A 21,113-nucleotide genomic window follows, 5' to 3' on the forward strand; every position below is an offset into this window, starting at 1 on the left:
GACCCAGCAGTCCTCCAACCAGCTAAGAGGGCTCATCTCCTCTGTATAGGACCCCAGGACTGGGGCACCCAATCTGTGGCTCTCACTGCTTACTCCCCAGGGTGAGTGTCCAACTGTGTGATCTTTCTTGCCCTCTGAAGTCCCCTCCCAGGAGCACAGGTCCTGATCTGATTGCTTTTTTTTTTTCCCCTTCCTACCCAATTATGTGTGTATCATTCTTACAGCCTTGGAGTCTTTCTGCCAGTTTCCAGTTAGTTTTCAGTGAGAGTTGTTCCACATGTAGATGTATGTTTGATGTGTTTGTGGAGGGAGGTGAGCTCCATGTCCTCTTACTCTGCCATCTTGGTTGATCCCCTTTGGTAGTTTTTAAAACAACCCAAATAAAGACCATCTATATTTGCCCTCTTTATTTTCACTTCCATAGAAAAATCTTTAATCTAACAATGAACAACAGGATATCTCTTTCTGGTAGGCAAAGACAATAGGATTTCCTATATGTCAATGAACTATTTGGTGAAATTCTTACTTCTTCTTAATTTACTCATAAAAAGAAAAGGTTATGTATTACTTAAACTTATCTAGGCCCTAGTTCTTATTAGTAAATAGCAACATGAACTTTATTAGCTGCTTAATAAAATTTCAAAAGTAAAAATGATTAAAAAGCAACCATAAGGTTTTTTTGTTCTTCTGTATAATTGTATTTACCTAAGTAATTTAGGCTTGCCTTTGGATAAACTGCTTTGTGTTTATTTTTCATTGCATCTGCTACCCAGTGGGTCCTGGTGAGGTACATTCCCTCCAGAAAATATAATAATCGATAATAAGAAGGATCTTGGAAGAAAATGATTAATGTTAAAAATGTGACATTGACTTAGTTATTTAATTAGCAAATGTTAAATATCTTCTATACCTGTATTTACTCACCCACAAGTCCTAAAAGAATGTAGGCAATAATGAACAGTATGAAGATCATGCAGCACAGCACATCTGTACAACTCCTAAAAACAAAAAGGAACAAAGAATTAAAAGCGTCCTGAGAAGATTCACATAGCATCCGTTTTCCTCTCTCTTATGGACTTAATGTGTCTCCCCCCATTCCCTATGTTGAAATCTAACCCCCAAGGTGATGGTATTAGAAGGTGTGTGTCGGGGGAGAATTAAAAGGGGTACAAAATAACTTATTGTTCACTGCAAAAAAATATAAGAAGGGAGAAAAAGACAATAACAACAGTGATATGCCATTTTATACCTAATAATTCTGAAAGGTAAATCGGATGCATTTCTGCAATCTAAGACTTTAGCAGCAGGGAGTGGTTATAGTTCCATGATTAAAGAAGTTTCCCCAGAGCTGTTAATATTTATTTTCTTGATTCTTTATTTGTAAAATGTTTTCAGAGGTTAGAGTACACCAACATCAAGAAACTTTTTTATTTGAAATTGTAATTTAAGCGATTTGATTTTCTTCATGCTTCCCAATACATGGTATAATAAAACAAATTAGCCATTTCCATTCCTCTCTCTCTCCATTATCGTTCTACATGCACAATTAAAGGGTACTATTATTAAATAAAGGATTGACTGCATAAGCTTTCTATGAGGAATGGAGTTGCAATTATTTGAACAACAATGTCTATAATGCATTAAAAAATGAAATGCGTCTAAATGGTAATTTTCCAGCTATTCTGAAAGCTGGATATCGTGAAATGAGGTTTAGAGAAAATTTAGCTCATAGAGACTTGGTTATTTTCTAAGGGATCACAAGTCAAACCAGTATCCAGTAGGATACTCAGGCTTTCAACTAAAGTATTTCCTATTTCTAATATTAAATTTTGTTCAGCTCCTAAGTGGTCTAGAAGGTCAAAACTATATCTTGAAAGTATGAAACAATACAATCATTCTTTCTTGAAACTTAATGAAGAATCTATTAGTAAAGAAAAAGATGGACCTATTTGACAGGATTAAAAGATGTGCATGAGAATTTTCATAGCAAAAACTTCTTGTTCTAGAGGGCATATGGATATGTTCCAGTCTTTTACCACAAGCAGGCAGAAGTTACATTCTATTTTTAGTGGTGGTAGTAATAATAATAACGAATGATAATTGTACAGTAACAGACACAGTAATACCTTACACATTGACAAATCCCTGTTTTACCTTTACTGCTCTCACATACATAACTTTGGTTTTTAGGGGTAATGAGGTAAGCTGACTTATGTAAGGTCCATGAGAGAGAGGTAGTTACAGAGGCAGACAAATATCTACGTCTCTGCTGCCTAACCTTTTTCATTTAGTGGTTATTCTAATAAGATTACAACTTTCTAGAAAGACTCTAAGTAGCCGTATCTAAAACTCTACACACATCCTTATTACTCTACCTCACAATAGGAAATGGATCCACCATAAGGAAAGCTAATCACAGTCAATTCAGAAACAAACTATCACTTGTTTAAGTCTAATTTCAACCCAGGAATTTCAAATTTCATTGGGACTGAAGAATTACGAGAATAATAAAAAGAGAAGAAAACAGGCACTCTAGTTTTCTTTGGTTAACAACCACTGAAGGGCTTCCCTGGTGGTGCAGTGGTTGAGAGTCCACCTGCTGATGCAGGGGACGTGGGTTCGTGCCCCGGTCCGGGAAGATCCCACGTGCCATGGAGCGGGTGGGCCCGTGAGCCATGGCCGCTGAGCCTGCGCATCCGGAGCCTGCGCTCCACAATGGGAGAGAGGCCACAACAGTGATAGGCCCGCGTACCGCAAAAAACAAAAAACAAAAAACAACCATTGAAGGCAAAACCTGGTGGGGGTGAGGAGAGGATCTGGCTCGTGTGCATTCTGACACATCCTACTCAAGATCAGGTTCTCATCCTGTCAGGGCAGTTGCTGAATAGCCTGATACCTAATAACAAATGCCTGCAGGTGAGGAACTAAAGGAGAGAAAACTAGAACAGTGGTATGTTTTTACTAGAAATCTTGAAGCTGTCAAAGCCCTGTGGGTAATGGTAACTACCAAGGAGACAGGGATGTAACCAGAAGCCCCAGCCAGGCTGGCCAGCATCCTGTAATATTATATCTATAATATGTTTATATCTACATAGTTACATTGTATATAATACATACTATAATGCATGTTTATAATGACAATATCATATAGTATTATAATGTTTTCTCTTCATATTATGTAGTAAGCACAGAGAGAAGTAAACATACTAGAAAGATGAATAAAAGAAACTTAAAAACAGAGCACAAGGAAAGAAGCAGAAACCCCCCCCCCCCCCAAAATTTCTAAAAAGTAAAACCCACACTCCTCGGCTACTGGCCCTAATGAATGGCGTCAGTCAGGGTTTGGTTCCATGTGGGGTTTTACATTATGATTTCTCTTTCTTTTTGGTGCCAAGGACACACTACAGCCCCAAGGGCTACTGTGTACCCACACAACCTCTCTCTACCCCTTCCCCCAACAGTCTCTCACCACAGTGGGACAGCATTTCTCAGTAATTCACACCTTGACATGTTTGGGGATTCTATTCTGGGACTAGGAAGGATAACGAATTCAAGTCCGCTTTGCTTTTCTGGAACTCTGCTTTAGAGAAATAGAAGCCGATACCCATGGCCAGACTGGTTAATTTCATTTTATTTAAGCATGGAAAAATGTTGAACAAAGTGAAAATTATGGAAAATTCAAGAGTTTCAAAACATAGGAAAGCTTTTCTAGATGAAACATTCTTATTTCTGAAATTTTTCCTATAGTGATTTGATTCCCTTTGCTGTTTAAAATTTTTCTTTTAAAAATAGGTGTGTGTGTGTGTGTGTGTGTGTGTGTGTGTGTGTGTGTGTGCTTTCAGATAATTACAGTTATCTGTCATTTTTTTCCCCAGTAACTCATCTATTTCTGTCCATTTCCTCAGATACATTCCCTACTGGAAAAAAATCACTGCTTAGAAAGTTATTGGGAAATTGAATATGAAGAAAATATAAAATATAGCTTGGCCACCATTTTGGGAGTCAGGAACACAGCAGAAGCTTAATTCAAATTTTAGAAGTTATAGCACATCATCATTGTTTCTTTCTTTGATTTCAAGGTATCTTTACAATCCCAAGTATTCTGTAGAAAATGAGCTATTTTTTAAAAACCAAGTACTTAATTTGGATAATTTTGAATACTCTTAAGATAGCTATTGAGGTAACTGGGTGATACAAGCTCATGGTTTAAAATCATTCTTAATCATGTTCTAGCTAGCGGCCTGTCATAGCTGTACATTTTCCTCAGTTGGGTTCATTTTCACTTTTATAGTAAGAACCACTATAAGAACCACTGTACTAACCTAAAAATGGGTTGCATGCCACTGAGTTCTAGAAAGAAGATTAAATATACCTGAACCCTCTCCCCTACCCTCCCTCCAAATCAAAGTCCAATTTTTTCAAAACAAGCTGCTTACACCCAGGTTATAAGAAAGTTATTCAAATTTTTATTCAGATTAAGCTGTCCTGGCATAAAAGTATTTTCAAAAGTTAAACCAGAAGTACCATTGCTATCTTATATCTATTTTTCCAAATTGCAATAAGAATAGGATCCCAATTATATAATCATTTGCAGATTTCCCTTTCCTTCCTATCTCTAACCCACAAGTACAGAATGCCTACAGTCACCTCAACTTGAAGCCTTGGGAGTTTCCTTTGACTTTCCCTTTTTCGTTGCTTATCTTTCATATTCAGTTGATAAGTTCTCTTGATTCCTTCTCTCTGATGTGTCTTTCATCCACCCCTTCCTTTCTATTCCTGCTGCCTGGACTTGGTCCACATTCTCTTAACCACTCTTCAAACTATTACTGTGGTCCCTTAATTGGGCTCCTGCATGTAGTCCCTGCCTGATCAAAATCATTCTGCACATCACTGATATCACTGATAAGGGACAATGTCACTTTATTATTTAAAAATTGCAGTGCTTCTCCACCACCTGTTCAATAATTTCCAAATGCCTTAGCTTTATGTTTAAGAACCTACAGATTTAATCCTAGTTCAAGCCCCAGACTACCTTTCTAGCTTTTCTGCCTCTATTCATCTCAATGTGCTTCAACCAACTTGGACTTTTTCACTTATTGAATACACCATGAAATCTCCCTTGACCACACTCAGAGCTCTCTGCTCATGGTCCTTTTAGACTCATCCTCCTGGGACATCATATGTCCCAATTTGTATGAAACAGCCAGGGTTTACACCTATTATCCTGGAGTAACAATTAGCAATATTCCCTATTACTATGAAAAGTGCCCCAGTGTGGATCTCAATCCCATCTACTAAAATCCCATTCTTCATATGGTCGGATTCCCTTCCTCTTCTAGGGCTGAATAACATTCCATTGTATGTATATGCCATATTTTTTAACCCATTCATTTGTCAATAAACATTTAGGCTGTTTCCACATCTTAGCTATTGAGAATAGTGCTGCAGTGAACATGGGAGTGCAGATATGTCTTTGAGATCCTGATTTCAATTCTTCTGGACAATGTGGATAAACCTAGAGGAACTTATGCTAAGTGAAATAAGCCAATCACAGAAAGACAAATAACTGCAGTATTCTACTAATTTGAGATATCTAAAATAGTCAAACTCATAGAAAGTAGAATGGTGGTTGCCAGGGGCAGGAGAGAGAGGCAAATGGGGAGTTACTTATTCAATGGCAATAAGTTCCAAGTATGCAAGATGAATAAGTTCCAGAGAACTCTGGTACAGCATTGTGCCTATATGTTTAACACTACTGTATTGGGCACTGAAAAATTTGTTAAGAGGGGAGATCTCACATTAAGTGTTCTTACCACAATTAAAAAAAAAACACATAGCATGGAAGACATGATAACCATGGCAAGGCTGCAATATATAGGAATATATTTGAGCGAGTTCATAAGTTATTTGCATTTAAAATTTTGCTATGAGTACGCATAATACAGGTATAAAATATGTGATTGCAAATGTAAAACTTTTTTAACTCAAAAAAATTAAAGGGGGGACCTGCAAGATGGCAGAGGAGTAAGACGTGGAGATCGTCTTCCTCCCCACAAACATATCAAAAATAAATCTACATGTGGAACAACACCTGCTAAACACTGGCAAAAGACCTCAGACTTCCCAAAAGGAAAGAAACTCCCCACATACGTGGCTGTGTGGCTGACAGGATCTTGGTTCTCTGGCTGGGTGTCAGGCCTGAGCCTCTGAGGTGGGAGAGCCAACTTCAGGACACTGGACCACAAGACCTCCTGGTCCCACATAATATCAATCAGTGTGAGCTCTCCCAGAGATCTCTGTCTCAATGCTAAGACCCAGCTCCACTGAACGACCAGCAAGCTCCAGTGCTGGACACCCCATGACAAACAACTAGCAAGACAGGAACACAATCCCACTCGTTAGTAGAGAGCTTGCCTAAAATCATACTAAGTTCACAGACACTCAAAAACACACCACCGGATGCAGTCCTGCCTACAAGAAAGACAAGATCCAGGCTCATCCACCAGAACACAGGCACCAGTACCCTCCACCAGGAAGCCTACATAACCCACTGAACCAACCTTACCTACTGGGGACAGACACCAAAAACAACAGGAACTATGAACTTGCAGCCTGCGAAAAGGAAACCCCAAACACAGTAAGTTAAGCAAAATGAGAAGACAAAGAAATATGCAGCAGATGAAGGAGCAAAGTAAAAACCCACCAGACCAAACAAATGAAGAGGAAATAGGCAGTCTACATGAAAAAGAATTCAGAATAATGATAGTAAAGATGATGCAAAATCTTGGAAATAGAATAGAGAAAATACAAGAAAGTTTTAACAAGAACCTAGAAGAACTAAAGAGCAAACCAACAGTAATGAACAACATAATAAATGAAATTAAAAGTTCTCTAGAAGGAATCAATAGCAGAATAACTGAGGCAGAAGAACGGATAAGTGACTGGAAGATAAAATAGTGGAAATAACTACAGCAGACCAGAATAAAGAAAAAAGAATGAAAAGAATTGAGGACAGTCTCAGAGACATCTGGGACAACATTAAAGGCACCAACATTCGAATTATAGGGGTCCCAGAAGAAGAAGATTAAAAAAAAGGGACTGAGAAAATATTAGAAGAGATTATAGTTGAAAACTTCCCTAAAACGGGAAAGGAAATAGTCAGTCAAGTACAGGAAGTGCAGAAAGTCCCATAGAGGATAAATCCAAGGAGAAACACGCTGAGACACATAGTAATCAAAGTGACAAAAATTAAATACAAAGAAAAAAATATTAAAAGAAACAAGGGAAAAGGAACAAATAACATACAAGGGCATCGTCAGAAGGTTAACAGCTGATCTTTCAGCAGAAACTCTGCAGGCCAGAAGGGAATGGCAGGACATATTTAAAGTAATGAAAGGGAAAAACCTACAACCAAGATTACTTTACCCAAAAAAGATCTCATTCAGATTTGAGGGAGAAATTAAAACCTTTACAGACAAGCAAAAGCTAAGAGGATTCAGCACCACCAAACCAGCTTTACAACAAATGCTAAAGGAACTTCTCTAGGCAGGAAACACAAGAGAAGGAAAAGACCTACAATAACAAACCCAAAACAATTAAGAAAATGGTAACAGGAACATACATATCAATAACTACCTTAAATGTAAATGGATTAATGCTCCAATCAAAAGACATAGACTGGATGAATGGATACAAAAACAAGACCCACACATATGCCTCCTACAAGAGACCCACTTCAGACCGAGGGACACATACAGACTGAAAGTGAGGGGATGGAAAAAGATATTCCATGGAAATGGAAGTCAAAAGAAAGCTGGCATAGCAATTCTCATATCAGACAAAACAGACTTTAAAATAAAGACTATTAGAAGAGACAAAGAAGGACACTACATAATGATCAAGGGATCAATCCAAGAAGAAGAAATAACAATTGTAAATATTTATGGAACCAAAATAGGAGCACCTCAGTACATAAGGCAAATACTAACAGCCATAAAAGGGGAAATCAACAGTAACACAATCATAGTAGGGGACTTAACACCCCACTTTCACCAATGGACAGATCATCCAAAATGAAAATAAATAAGGAAACACAAGCTTTAAATGATACATTAAACAAAATGGACTTAATTGATATTTATAGGACACTCCATCCAAAAACAACAGAATACATTTTCTTCTCAACTGCTCATGGAACATTCTCCAGGACAGATCATATCTTGGGTCACAAATCAAGCCTTGGTAAATTTAAGAAAATTGAAATCGTATCAAGTATCCTTTCCGACCACAACGCTATGAGACTAGATATCAATTACAGGAAAAAAATCTGTAAAAACTACAAACACATGGAGGCTCAACAATACACTACTAAATAACCAAGAGATCACTGAAGAAATCAAAGAGGAAATCAAAAAATACCTAGAAACAAATGACAATGAAAACACGATGACCTTATGGGATGCAGCAAAAGCAGTTCTAAGAGGGAAGTTTATAGCAATACAATCCTACCTCAAGAAACAAGAAACATCTCAAATAAACAATCTAAACTTACACCTAAAGCAATTACAGAAAGAAGAACCAAAAAACCCCAAAGTTAGCAGAAGGAAAGAAATCATAAAGATCCCATCAGAAATGAAAAACAAATGAAGGAGACGATAGCAAAGATCAATAAAACTAAAAGTTGTTTCTTTGAGAAGATAAACAAACTTGATAGACCCTTAGCCAGACTCATCAAGAAAAAAAGGGAGAAGACTCAAATCAACAGAATTAGAAATGAAAAAGGAAAAGTAACAACTGACACTACAGAAATACAAAGGATCATGAGAGATTACTGCAAGCAATTATATGCCAATAAAATGGACAACCTGGAAGAAATGGACAATTCTGAGAAATACACAAACTTCTGTTCCTGAACCAGAAAGAAATAGAAAATATGAAAAGACCAATCATGAGCACTGAAATTGAAACTGTGATTAAAAATCTTCCCACAAGCAAAAGGCCAGGACCAGATGGCTTCACAGGCTAATTCTATCAAACATTTAACGAAGATCTAACACCTATCCTTCTCAAACTATTCCAAATTATAGCAGAGGGAGCAACACTCCCAAACTCATTCTACAAGGCCACCATTACCCTGATACCAAAATGAGACAAAGAAGTCACGAAAAAAAATAACTACAGGCCAACATCACTGATGAACATACACGAAAAAATCCTCAACAAAATACTAGCAAAAAGAATCCAACAGCACGTGAAAGGGATCATACACCATGATCAAGTGGGGTTTATCTCAGGAATACAAGGATTCTTCAGTATACACAAATCAATCAATGTGATACGCCATATTAACAAATTGAAGAATAAAAACCATATGATCATCTCAATAGATGCAGGACATGCTCTTGACAAAATTCCACACCCACTTTTGATAAAAAATACCTTTCAGAAAGTAGGCATAGAGGGAACTTACCTCAACATAACAAACCCACAGCAAACATCGTTCTCACTGGTGAAAAACTGAAACGATTTCCATTAATATCAGGAACAAGAAAAGGTTGCCCACTCTCACCACTATTATTCCACATAGTTTTGGAAGCTTTACCCAAAGCAATAAGAGAAGAAAAAGAAAAAACAGGAATACAAATTGGAAAAGAAGAAGTAAAACTGTCACTGTTTGCAGATGACATGATACTATACATAGAGAATCCTAAAGATGCTACCAGAAAACTACTAGAGCTAATCAATGAATTTGGTAAAGTAGCAGGATACAAAATTAATGCACAGAAATCTCCGGCATTCCTATACACTACTGATGAGAAACCTGAAAGAGAAATTAAGGGAACACTCTCATTTACCACTGAAACAAAAAGAATAAAATACCTACGAATAAACCTACCTAAGGAGACAAAAGACCTGTATGCAGAAAATTATAAGACACTGATGAAAGAAATTAAAGATGATACAAACACATGGAGAGATATACCATGTCCTTGGTTTGGAAGAATCAACATTGTGAAAATTACTATACTACACAAAGCAATCTACAGGTTCAATGCAATCACTATCAAACAACCAATGGGGGCTTCCCTGGTGGCGCAGTGGTTGAGAGTCTGCCTGCCAATGCAGGGCACACAGGTTCGTGCAACGGTCCGGGAAGATCCCACATGCCACGGAGCGGCTGGGCACGTGAGCTATGGCCGCTGGGCCTGTACGTCCGGAGCTTGTGCTCCGCGACGGGAGAGGCCACAACAGTGAGAGACCCACGTACCACAAAAAACAAACAAACAAACCAAAAAAACAACCAACGGCATTTTTCACAGAACTAGAAGAAAAAATTTCACAATATGTATGGAAACACAAAAGACCCCGAAGAGCCAAAGCAATCTTGAGAAAGAATAATGGAGTTGGAGGAATCAGGCTCCTGGACTTCAGACTATATTACAAAGGTTCAGTAATCAAGACAGTATGGTACTGGCACAAAAACAGAAATACAGATCAATGAAAGAGGATAGAAAGCCCAGAGATAAACCCACGCACATATGGTCACCTTATCTTTAATAAAGGAGGCAAGAATATACAATGGAGAAAAGATAGCCTCTTCAATAAGTGGTGCTGGGAAAACTGGACAGCTACATGGAAAAGAATGAAATTAGAACACTCCCTAACACCATACACAAAAATAAACTCAAAATGGATTAAAGACCTAAATGTAAGGCCAGACATTATAAAACACTAAGAGGAAAACATAGGCAGAACACTCTATGACATAAATCACAGCAAGATTCTTTTTGACCCACCTCCTAGAGAAAGGGAAATAAAAACAAAAATAAACAAATGGGACCTAATGAAACTTAAAAGCTTTTGCACAGCAAAGGAAACCATAAACAAGATGAAAAGACAACCCTCAGAATGGGAGAAAATATTTGCCAATGAAACAACTGACAAAGGATTAATCTCCAAAATATACAAGAAGCTCATACAAGCTCAATATCAAAAAAGCAAACAACCCAATCCAAAAATGGGCAGAATACCTAAACAGACATTTCTCTAAAGAAGGTATACAGATGGCCAACAAACACATGAAACATCACTAACCATTGGAGAAATGCAAATCAAAACTACAGTGAGGTATATCACCTCACACCAGTCAGAATGGCCATCATCAAAAAATCTACAAACAATAAATGCTGGAAAGGGTGTGAAGAAAAGGGAACCCTCCAGCACTGTTGGTGGGAATGTAAACCAATACAGCCATGATGGAGAACATTATGGAGGTTCCTTAAAAAACTAAAAATAGAACTGCCATATGACCCAGCAATCCCACTACTGGGCATATACCCTGAGAAAACCATAATTCAAAAAGAGTCATGCACCACAGTGTTCACTGCAGCACAATTTACAATAGTCAGGACATGGAAGCAATCTAAGTGTCCATTGACAGATGAATGGATAAAGAAGATGTGGCACATATATACAATGGAATATTACACAGCCATAAAAAAGAAAGAAAACTGAATTATTTGTAGTGAGGTGGATGGACCTAGAGACTGTTATACAGAGTGAACTAAGTCAGAAATAGAAAAACAAATACCTTTCGCTAACACATATATATGAAATCTAAAAAAAAAAAATTGGTTCTGACGAACTAGATGCAGGAAAAGAATAAAGATTCAGATGTAGAGAATAGACTTGAGGACACAGGGAGGGGGAAGGGTAAGCTGGGATGAAGTGAGAGTGTGGCATGGACATATATACACTACCAAATGTAAAATAGATAGCTAGTGCGAAGCAGCTGCATGGCACAGGGAGGTCAGCTTGGTGCTTTGTGACCACCTACAGGGGTGGGATAGGGAGGTTGGGAGGGAGATGCAAGAGGGAGGAGAAATGGGAATATATGTATATGTATAACTGATTCACTTTGTTATAAAGCAGAAACTAACAGACCGCTGTAAAGCAATTAAACTCCAATAAAGATGTTAAAAATAAATAAATAAAGTAAGCAAATCCCCCATAAAAAAATTAAAAAATAAAAATAAATGCCCCTAAATTGCAAAAAAAAAAAAAAAATTATAATCCCAACTTTCAAATAAGGTCAAATGTCACCTCCTTCATGCAGTTTTCAACTAAAAGAGATCCCTCACATCTCTGCAGACTTACAGAAACTGTGTTTGTACATCTTTAAGGCAATTATCTTCCACCTATTATAATCTAGATGGGGGGTGGCAAACTGCAGGCCAAGGGCCAAATCTGGCTTGCTGCCTACTTTTCTATAGCTTTTTGTGAACTAAGAATAGTTTTAACGTTTTAAAAATAGCTTTAGAAATCAAAAGAGTAATATTTTGTTATATAAGAATTACACAAGGGCTTCCCTGGTGGCGCAGCGGTTGGGAGTCTGCCTGCCGATACAGGGAACATGGGTTCGTGCCCCGGTCTGGGAGGATCCCACATGCCGCGGAGCGGCTGGGCCCGTGAGCCATGGCCGCTGGGCCTGCACGTCCGGAGCCTGTGCTCCGCAATGGGAGAGGCCACAGCAGTGCGAGGCCCGCGTACCGAAAAAAAAAAAAATTACACAAAATTCAAATCTCACTGTCCATAAATACAGACTTTTGGAAAATAGCTACACTGATTTACGCATGTATTGTCTATGGCTACTTTTGTGCCTCAATGGCTGAGTTGAGTAGTCACAATAGAAACCATCTGGCGTGCACAGCCTAAAATTAACTACCTGGACTTTTTTAGAAAACGTTTGCTGACCTCTGATCTAGGCCGTGATGCCCTCTGTGGCAGCATTTAGCATAGAGTGTTGCATGCTGCAGACATATGGCAATCTATGTCCCATGAATGATCAGTAAGACATCTCTGACAGACTAATACATCATAAGCAGGCTCTGGTGAAAATCAGAGCGCTATATTTCAAATTTCAGATCTCTTTTTTTGGTTGGCGTGGTGTGGGGTGAGGACTATTTGGTGAATGTGTTGTCTAAGAATTTAATTTTTTGGTTAAGCTTAAGCCTGCCCCCTAGATATTGCTGTCTCCAGTAAAATAAATCATAGAAGAAAACCCATTAGATTCAGAGGTAATAAGAGAGTTTTATTTCTTAAGTTCATATTTCAGTTCTACACTAGTTCTTCTTTTCCTACAACTGTCATTCTGACTCCTTTTCAGGGACAGCTTTCTATCTTCATTCAGAAACTGATTCATTTACTAGTTTTCTTTCTTTGTGGCAGCTGAAATTCCAATGATATCAACCATTCTGAAAGGTCATTAATATCAAGCATTAGAGCAAGAATGGAAGTCTTATACATCATTATTCTCTGACAGATCATCCATTTGTGCCTAATGAGTCAGTTTAGGGACTGTCCACTGCCATGATTCCAGTCTGATGATCACCTCTCATTTGAAAGTTCTTGGTGTCACCTGGGTACATCTGTTCCCTACATAGCTGCATTTATAACCCACAGTCTAGAAGCATTGCTCCTCTGTGGTTCTGCTGGCACCTTGCGTAATGCCATTAAGTCATCTGTTACCTCTTAGTTTCTTACTGCAGAAGTCTGTTCCAGAAAATAGAATGGCTGCTTCACTTCCCAGAGGCTTTATTAAAGGACAGTACATTCTGGGGCTCTCCTCCAAGCTTCACCGAGATGCACTTGGCAAACTGCAGAATGTGGCTTGGAATTAGATCATCTGCGTGGATGCTTAGTCAGCAGACTCAAAACATTTGGGGCTATTTGAGGGTAGGAATCTGTGTAAGTTAAAAAATACCTCTATTCCTCCGTTCTTCACTATTAATGGAGAATCTGGTGATTTGTGAGAGGAGCATTCTCTAAGAGTTGTGTTTGAAGGAGTAAATTGTAACTTTTCCCCTTGCTTCCAGCTTCTCTTTTTCCTGGACACATTGTCTAAAAGTTCTCTACTGTTCTGTTCCCACAGCTTTAGATTATACCATGTACCATTGTGTGTGTGTGTGTGTGTGTGTGTGTGTGTGTGTGTGTGTGTGTGTATGTCTGTGTGTGTGAGAGAGAAAGCTGAGGTTTCTACAAGCATAATAAAAAGTTAAAGATTATCTTGAAGAATTATATTGTTACGGAATCAAAAACGTAATAGGAAGGCACAATGAGCTTTTAATCACATGAACTAGTATTTTCAGGTGTTCAATCTAAATACAAGTGTTTTAAGTCTCTTAAAAAATAAATTAAGGGGCTGCCCTGGTGGCGCAGTGGTTGAGAGTCCGCCTGCCGATGCAGGGGACACGGGTTCGTGTCCCGGTCTGGGAAGATCCCACATGCCGTGGAGTGGCTGGGCCCGTGAGCCATGGCCGCTGGGCCTGCACGTCTGGAGCCTGTGCTCCGCAACGGGAGAGGCCACAACAGTGGGAGGCCCACATACCGCAAAAAAAAAAAAAAATATTAAGGATGACTTCAAGGTTACGTTTACCTTAAAAGATAATTTTGACACCCAATCATTGAGAAAAGAGTGTGAGCTTTATGGGATTATTCTTTTTTAGCACATTTTAAACTGTTGCTGAAAATGAAACATACCAAATAACATAATACCCTAAGAAATTATAGAATGATATTGATAATGTCTTTCGAATTGATTAGAACATTTAAGATGCTATTTCAGTGTTGTACCTGCTTTACTTAGTTCTTTTGGATAACTAGACCTTAAAAGCTTCCCTATTCTCTATGGTTAATCTTTTCTTCTATACTGTTTGTACTTGGGTTTCCATTGTCTTGAGAGAGTAGCTTTAACTGGTTGTAATTTATATTTTCTATTTGTAAACTGGAAAAAAACCCTCATTTTTATATAGAGAAGTTTAAGTGATGTCTATATAAATGTCTCTTTTGTTTAAAATGAAACAAGGTCAGACAAAAATTGATCTTACTATGTTATTCATCATCTTTGTAAAACTTGCATAGTATCCAAGAATCTGTCAGTGGGAGGAAACCACTCAGAAAATTGCTAGTAAAATCAGAACTGAATCATAGTTATTGCCCATATTACAGCTGGCATTGTGGACCAAAGGTACCATCAGAGAGGTGCTAGGAGAACCAGCTGAGAACAGCCTTGGGAATTAGTCCATAAATTTACAGGGAATCCCTATCAGTTCAAAAGGCTCATTAATCTTCTTGGAAGAGGTTAGCATCCTTCTACATAGAAACACATAGTAGTAAGCGCTCAAAAATATTTGTTTAAACAATGAACTTCTGAAAATTCTCATGACTTGTATAGCGACAAAAATTCTGCTGTTAAAATTTTTTAAAAAGTATGCTTCTTAAAATCATATGATAAATATCAATAGTGAATATTTTTAGTAATCAAAGGCCTGCACATGAAAATGAAAAGATTACTATTTGTCACCCAAAATTTTAATAATAAAAAAATTACCTACAGACGATGGGCACTTTAGAAAATTACACGCCCTTTGATCTAATAATTCCTTTTCTAGTAATTTATAGCATGGAAATATGTATAGAAGAAGCAATAATTTATTTATAAGGATTTAAAACACTGATTTTGGGCTTCCCTGGTGGTGCAGTGGTTGAGAGTCCGCCTGCCGATGCAGAGGATACGGGTTCGTGCCCCGGTCCGGGAAGATCCCACGTGCCGCGGAGCGGCTGGGCCCGTGAGCTATGGCCGCTGAGCCTGTGCGTCCGGAGCCTGTGTTCCGCAACGGGAGAGGCCACAACAGTGAGAGGCCCACGTAACGCAAAAAAAAACAAAAAACAAAAAAACCCACTGATTTAAATCATACATGTAGAAAACAGTGTTTCTCCATCATAACTTTTTTTTACTTAGAATTTGTTTTGGCAATAATTTCAGTTTTTAGAGGAAAACAACAAATGCAACATGACATATTGGGCTTAAGTGATATCTAGCATTACAGCACTAGTATGTTGTTGGTAAATCTTTACTGTGAAATGAGAGGTCTTTGCTGATTTTAGGAAAAAAATTAACAATTTGTGAGATGGTATAATAAGGGATGGTATGTTTTCATTTGTTCAAAGCAAAGAAGCATAGGCATTCAACACATGCCTACTGAATAAATGAGTGAAAGTTACTTGAACATTAGACATTAAAATACTATAGACATTTAACAAATGTATAAAAATGCTGTGTCGCTCTGCTTTGAAATTATTCAGCAAAATGGGAAATTCCAACCATTTGTCTAGAGCCTGAAGTAGTATATGAATTGCTCATTCTTTTCTGTAAATATTTGCTAATACAGTTTATTCTACAAGCTGTTTGTTCTACAATAAAGCATTACTAGTAAGAATAGGGTCATTGTTGTTAACTTTAAAGGGGACTTAATTAAACTTTTTAGGGTTTTTAAGGTAAAACTAAATGTTTATTGATTTATACTTACTAAATACAGTCTCTGTGTAATCCAGTTTAAATCTGAACCTAACTGTATCAGTTAAAAATGTGTTCAGTTGCAAATACCAGAAAATTTATGTTAGAAACAGTGGCTTAAATTCCAAAGAACTTGTTTCATACAAGAAGTTCTGCGGTTGGCAGTCCTGGGCTAGCACGGCATGTCATTCAGTGATGCCATTAGGGACCTAACTCATTTCCTCTTTCTGCCCCTTCATCCTTAGCTTGTAGACATTTATTTTCATGCTTGTACCTCATATCACAAGTTGACTGCCGCACTCAGGACACCTGAATCACTTCAATAAAGCTTTGTCTTTTTATTCACAAAAGAAGGTCCCTTCTAGAAGACTTGCCCTTGAGCTCATTGGCTTGAACTGTGTCTCATGGCCAACCCTGCCTGGAAGGTGGTTAGCATAATTGAATGCTTGATTTTTCAGCTTCTATAGTAGAAGAGGCAAGGGAGAAGATGGTTTGGAATGCATATTCAGGAAGACAAATTACAGAATATACCACAGCTACTAGTGAGATTTAAACAATCATAAAAAGTAATATTATTTGTTCTAATAATTTTTAGTCAACCCAAATGGGTTATACCAAAGAATGTTTGTTTTTCTCTGAGACTACTTTTTTTTCCCTGAAGGATATATACATATTTTTTAACATCTTTATTAGTGTATAATTGCTTTAAAATGGTATGTTAGTTTCTGCTTTATAACAAAGGGAATCAGCTATACATATACATATATCCCCATATCTCCTCCCTCTTCCATCTCCCTCCCACCCTCCCTATCTCACCCCTCTAGGTGGTCACAAAGCACCGAGCTGATCTCCCTGTGCTACGTGACTGCTTCCAACTAGCTCTCTAATTTACATTTGGTAGTATATATATGTCCATGCCACTCTCTCACTTCGTCCCAGCTTACCCTTCCCCCTCCCTGTGTCCTCAAGTCCATTCTCTAGTAGGTCTGCGTCTTTATTCCTATCCTGCCCCTAGGTTCTTCATAACCACTTTTTTTTTAGATTCCATATATATGTGTTAGCATACGGTACTTGATTTTCTCTTTCTGCCTTACTTCACTCTGTATGACACACTCCACTACAAATAACTCAATTTTGCTTCTTTTATGGCTGAGTAATATTCCATCGTATATATGTGCCACATCTTCTTTATCCATTCGTCTGTTGATGGACACTTATTAAATATTAAACATATTTTGTAAGTTTAACATAGGAAAACTGAATATTGTATATTCTCACAGAATTCAAGAAGTGAAACTGAGATTCATTTCCCAGCAAAGCATATTCTAGACCTGATATCAGTAACAGCAAAACAGGAAGTTATAACACCTTATCTGTGGCTAATTTTACATTTCATATTCAATCAATTAATTCTTGACATCCATGTTCAATGGAAGGGAGTTTGAAATTTAAATCCAGCCATAGTAAACATATGCAACTACAGTTTTCCTAAGCTGAATATTGAAATACAAATTTCCCCTAATTCATGTGTATATATATTTTTTTATATTGCCTATACTATATAATTCCATAGACTATCTTGAAATTATTATTTTAGTTTGGGATCCAGTATTGGTTTGGGAGCTAATATTTATTCCGTTTTCTTTACATACACATTTTATATGGGCTAAAATATTAATTAATTAATTAATTTTTAAACATCTTTATTATAGTATAATTGCTTTACAATGGTATGACCATTTTCCCTCTCTCTTTTTTCTTTTTTTTTTTTTCAGATTCCATATATATGTGTTAACATACGGCATTTGAAAAACGGAGCTGGAAGAATCAGGGCCCCAGACTTCAGACTATACTACAAAGCTACAGTAGTCAAGACAGTATGGAACTGGCACAAAACCAGAAATACAGATCAATGGAAAAGGATAGAAAGCCCAGAGATAAACCCATGCACATATGGTCACCTTATCTTTGATAAAGGAGGCAGGAATATACAGTGGAGAAAAGACAGCCTCTTCAATAAGTGGTGCTGGGAAAACTGGACAGCTACATGGAAAAGAATGAAATTAGAACACTTCCTAACACCATACACAAAAACTCAAAATGGATTAAAGACCTAAATGTAAGGCCAGACACCATCAAACTCTTAGAGGAAAACATAGGCAGAACACTCTATGACATAAATCACAGCAAGATCCTTTTTGACCCACCTCCTAGATTAATGGAAATAAAAACAAAAATAAACAAATGGGACCTAATGAAACTTTAAAGCTTTTGCACAGCAAAGGAAACCATTAACAAAATGAAAAGACAACCCTCAAAATGGAAGAAAATATTTGCAAATGAAGCAACTGACAAAGGATTAATCTCTAAAACATACAAGCAACTCTTGTAGCTCAATATCAAAAAAACAAACAACCAATCCAAAAATGGGCAGAAGACCTAAATAGACATTTCTCCAAAGAAGATATACAGATTGTTAACAAACACATGAAGGAATGCTCAACCTCATTAATCGTTAGAGAAATGCAAATCAAAACTACAATGAGATATCATCTCACACCGGTCAGAATGGCCATCATCAAAAAATCTACAAACAATAAATGCTGGAGAGGGTGTGGAGAAAAGGGAACCCTCCAGCACTGTTGGTGGGAATGTAAATCGATACAGCCACGATGGAGAACAGTATGGAGGTTCCTTATAAAACTACAAATAGAACTACCATATGACCCAGCAATCCCACTACTGGGCATATACCCTGAGAAAACCATAATTCAAAAAGAGTCATGCACCACAATGTTCACTGCAGCACAATTTACAATAGCCAGGACATGGAAGCAACCTAAGTGTCCATTAGCAGATGAATGGATAAAGAAGGTGTGACACATGTATACAATGGAATATTACTCAGCCATAAAAAGGAATGAAACTGAGTTATTTGTAGTGAGGTGGACGGACCTAGAGACTGTCATACAGAGTGAAGTAAGTCAGAAAGAAAAAAACAAATAATGTATATATTTTAAAAATCATTAGACATGTAATGTATCACAAACTATACCAGTAAGTCTCTTTCATTTCAATATGAGATACTCAGAACAGCATCTTAATAGTAACTCTGGGAGATATTAGGCAATTCTGTCCAGGAAATGTCCCTGTTTTTTTTTTTATAACAAAGCATTACAATGCAGCATACATAATGGCTGTCAGTTCCTACTACTGTCCTCTTTCCTTCCATTCTGAGATAAAAGTTCATGGAAGACCCATATTTCCCCCCAGATGTAAGTCCTTCCTCCTCAGGATTTCACAAAACCTCCCCAGAAATTTTTTCAGTGACTATTTGTTAAGTTTCTACTATTTGCTACTATGGTGAGATATGTGTATGGGGGGGTGGGGGGCAGGATGGAGGGGTGGTAAACCAAGACTGTTAGGGGGAGGAAGGCGATATTAAAAAAAAAAAAAAGAATATGATCCTAGCCCTCAAATACTCATTTCATGATTTAAGAAAAAAAGATAAACACATCTAAAAGATTAATGTTAAAAAATACAGTTTAAAATGTAGAGGTAAAAATAAGTACTACAAGTAGGAAGGATCTAGATGGTTAGAGTAGAAAAAGCTCAGTGTGAGCTAGAGTATGGGAGCACTTTAATTACAAGGGATGGGTTGAACTTTTGAATTATGGAGAAGATTATGACTGGCTGGGGAGAGAGGTCTATTCTAGGCAAAAATAAGTATAAGAACAAAGGTGCAAAACTAAGTATGGCTGATGGGGATGAGAAAGAGACCAGGCTAACTAGAATTCTTATTCAGTACAAATTATAAAACAGACCAGATTAGTATTACAGAGCCAAAAAAATTAACCCATTCTTTTATTTTCATAATATTTATTTGGTACCTATTCTGTACCAGGTACTGTAGTACATACTATAAATACAGTAGTGAGGCAGACAGATAAGGTGCCTTCTCTCATGAAGCTCACTATTTAGTGTGGGAAGCTAGCAATTAATAAGTAAAGGTCAACACATAAAATAATGACAGATTGTGTGGTAGTGACAGAAGTGCTAGGAAGGAAACAAACATGATACTATGAAAGAGTATAATAAGGACACGATGAAAGAGTAGGGAAGGACTCTCTAAAAAGGTGGTGGGTACCATACTTTTTTGATTAAAATTCACGTGGAACCACAAAAGACCTTGAATGGTCAAAGCAATCTTGAGAAAGAACAAAGCTGGAGGAATTATACTTCCTGATTTCAAACTATACCATTACCAAGCTATAGTAATCAAAAGAGTATGGTATTGGCATAAAAACAGACATATACATAAATGGAGCAGAACTGAGAGCCCAGAAATAACCCTCCAAATCGATGGTCAACAAATATTTGACAAGGGAGCCAATACTACTCAGTGAGGAAAGGAGAGCCTCTTCAATGAATGGTGTTGGGAAAATGAAATAACCACATACAAAAAAGTGAAATTCGATCCCTATCTTACACCACTCACAAAACTTAACTCAAAGTGGATTAAAAACTTAAATGTAGGACCTGAAACTGTAGAACTCCTAAAAGAAAACATAAGGAAAATAGCTCCTTGACACTGGTCTTAGCAACAATTTTTTAGATATAACATCAAAAGCACAAGCAACAAAGGCAAAAATAAGTGGGACTACATCGTACTGAAAACCTTCCCCACAGCAAATGAAACCATCATGAGATGAAAAGGAAACCTACAGAATATGAGAAAATATTTGAAAATCATATATTT

At 37.4% G+C, this 21,113-nt stretch overlaps 1 protein-coding gene across 1 annotated transcript in view; it reads right to left on the reverse strand.

Moving 5' to 3' along the window:
* SLC44A5 (solute carrier family 44 member 5) overlaps positions 1-21,113 on the reverse strand; it is a 158,474-nt gene that overhangs the window by 97,579 nt on the left and 39,782 nt on the right. Inside the window, exon 2 of the mRNA XM_024734564.1 lies at positions 925-998. Within this exon, the coding sequence (XP_024590332.1) occupies positions 925-998 (74 nt within the window). The remainder of the gene's footprint in view (positions 1-924; positions 999-21,113) is intronic.

The sequence above is a fragment of the Neophocaena asiaeorientalis genome, unplaced genomic scaffold (assembly GCF_003031525.2).
Source record: "Neophocaena asiaeorientalis asiaeorientalis breed wild unplaced genomic scaffold, Neophocaena_asiaeorientalis_V1.1 scaffold15, whole genome shotgun sequence".
NCBI classification, from domain to species: domain Eukaryota; kingdom Metazoa; phylum Chordata; class Mammalia; order Artiodactyla; family Phocoenidae; genus Neophocaena; species Neophocaena asiaeorientalis.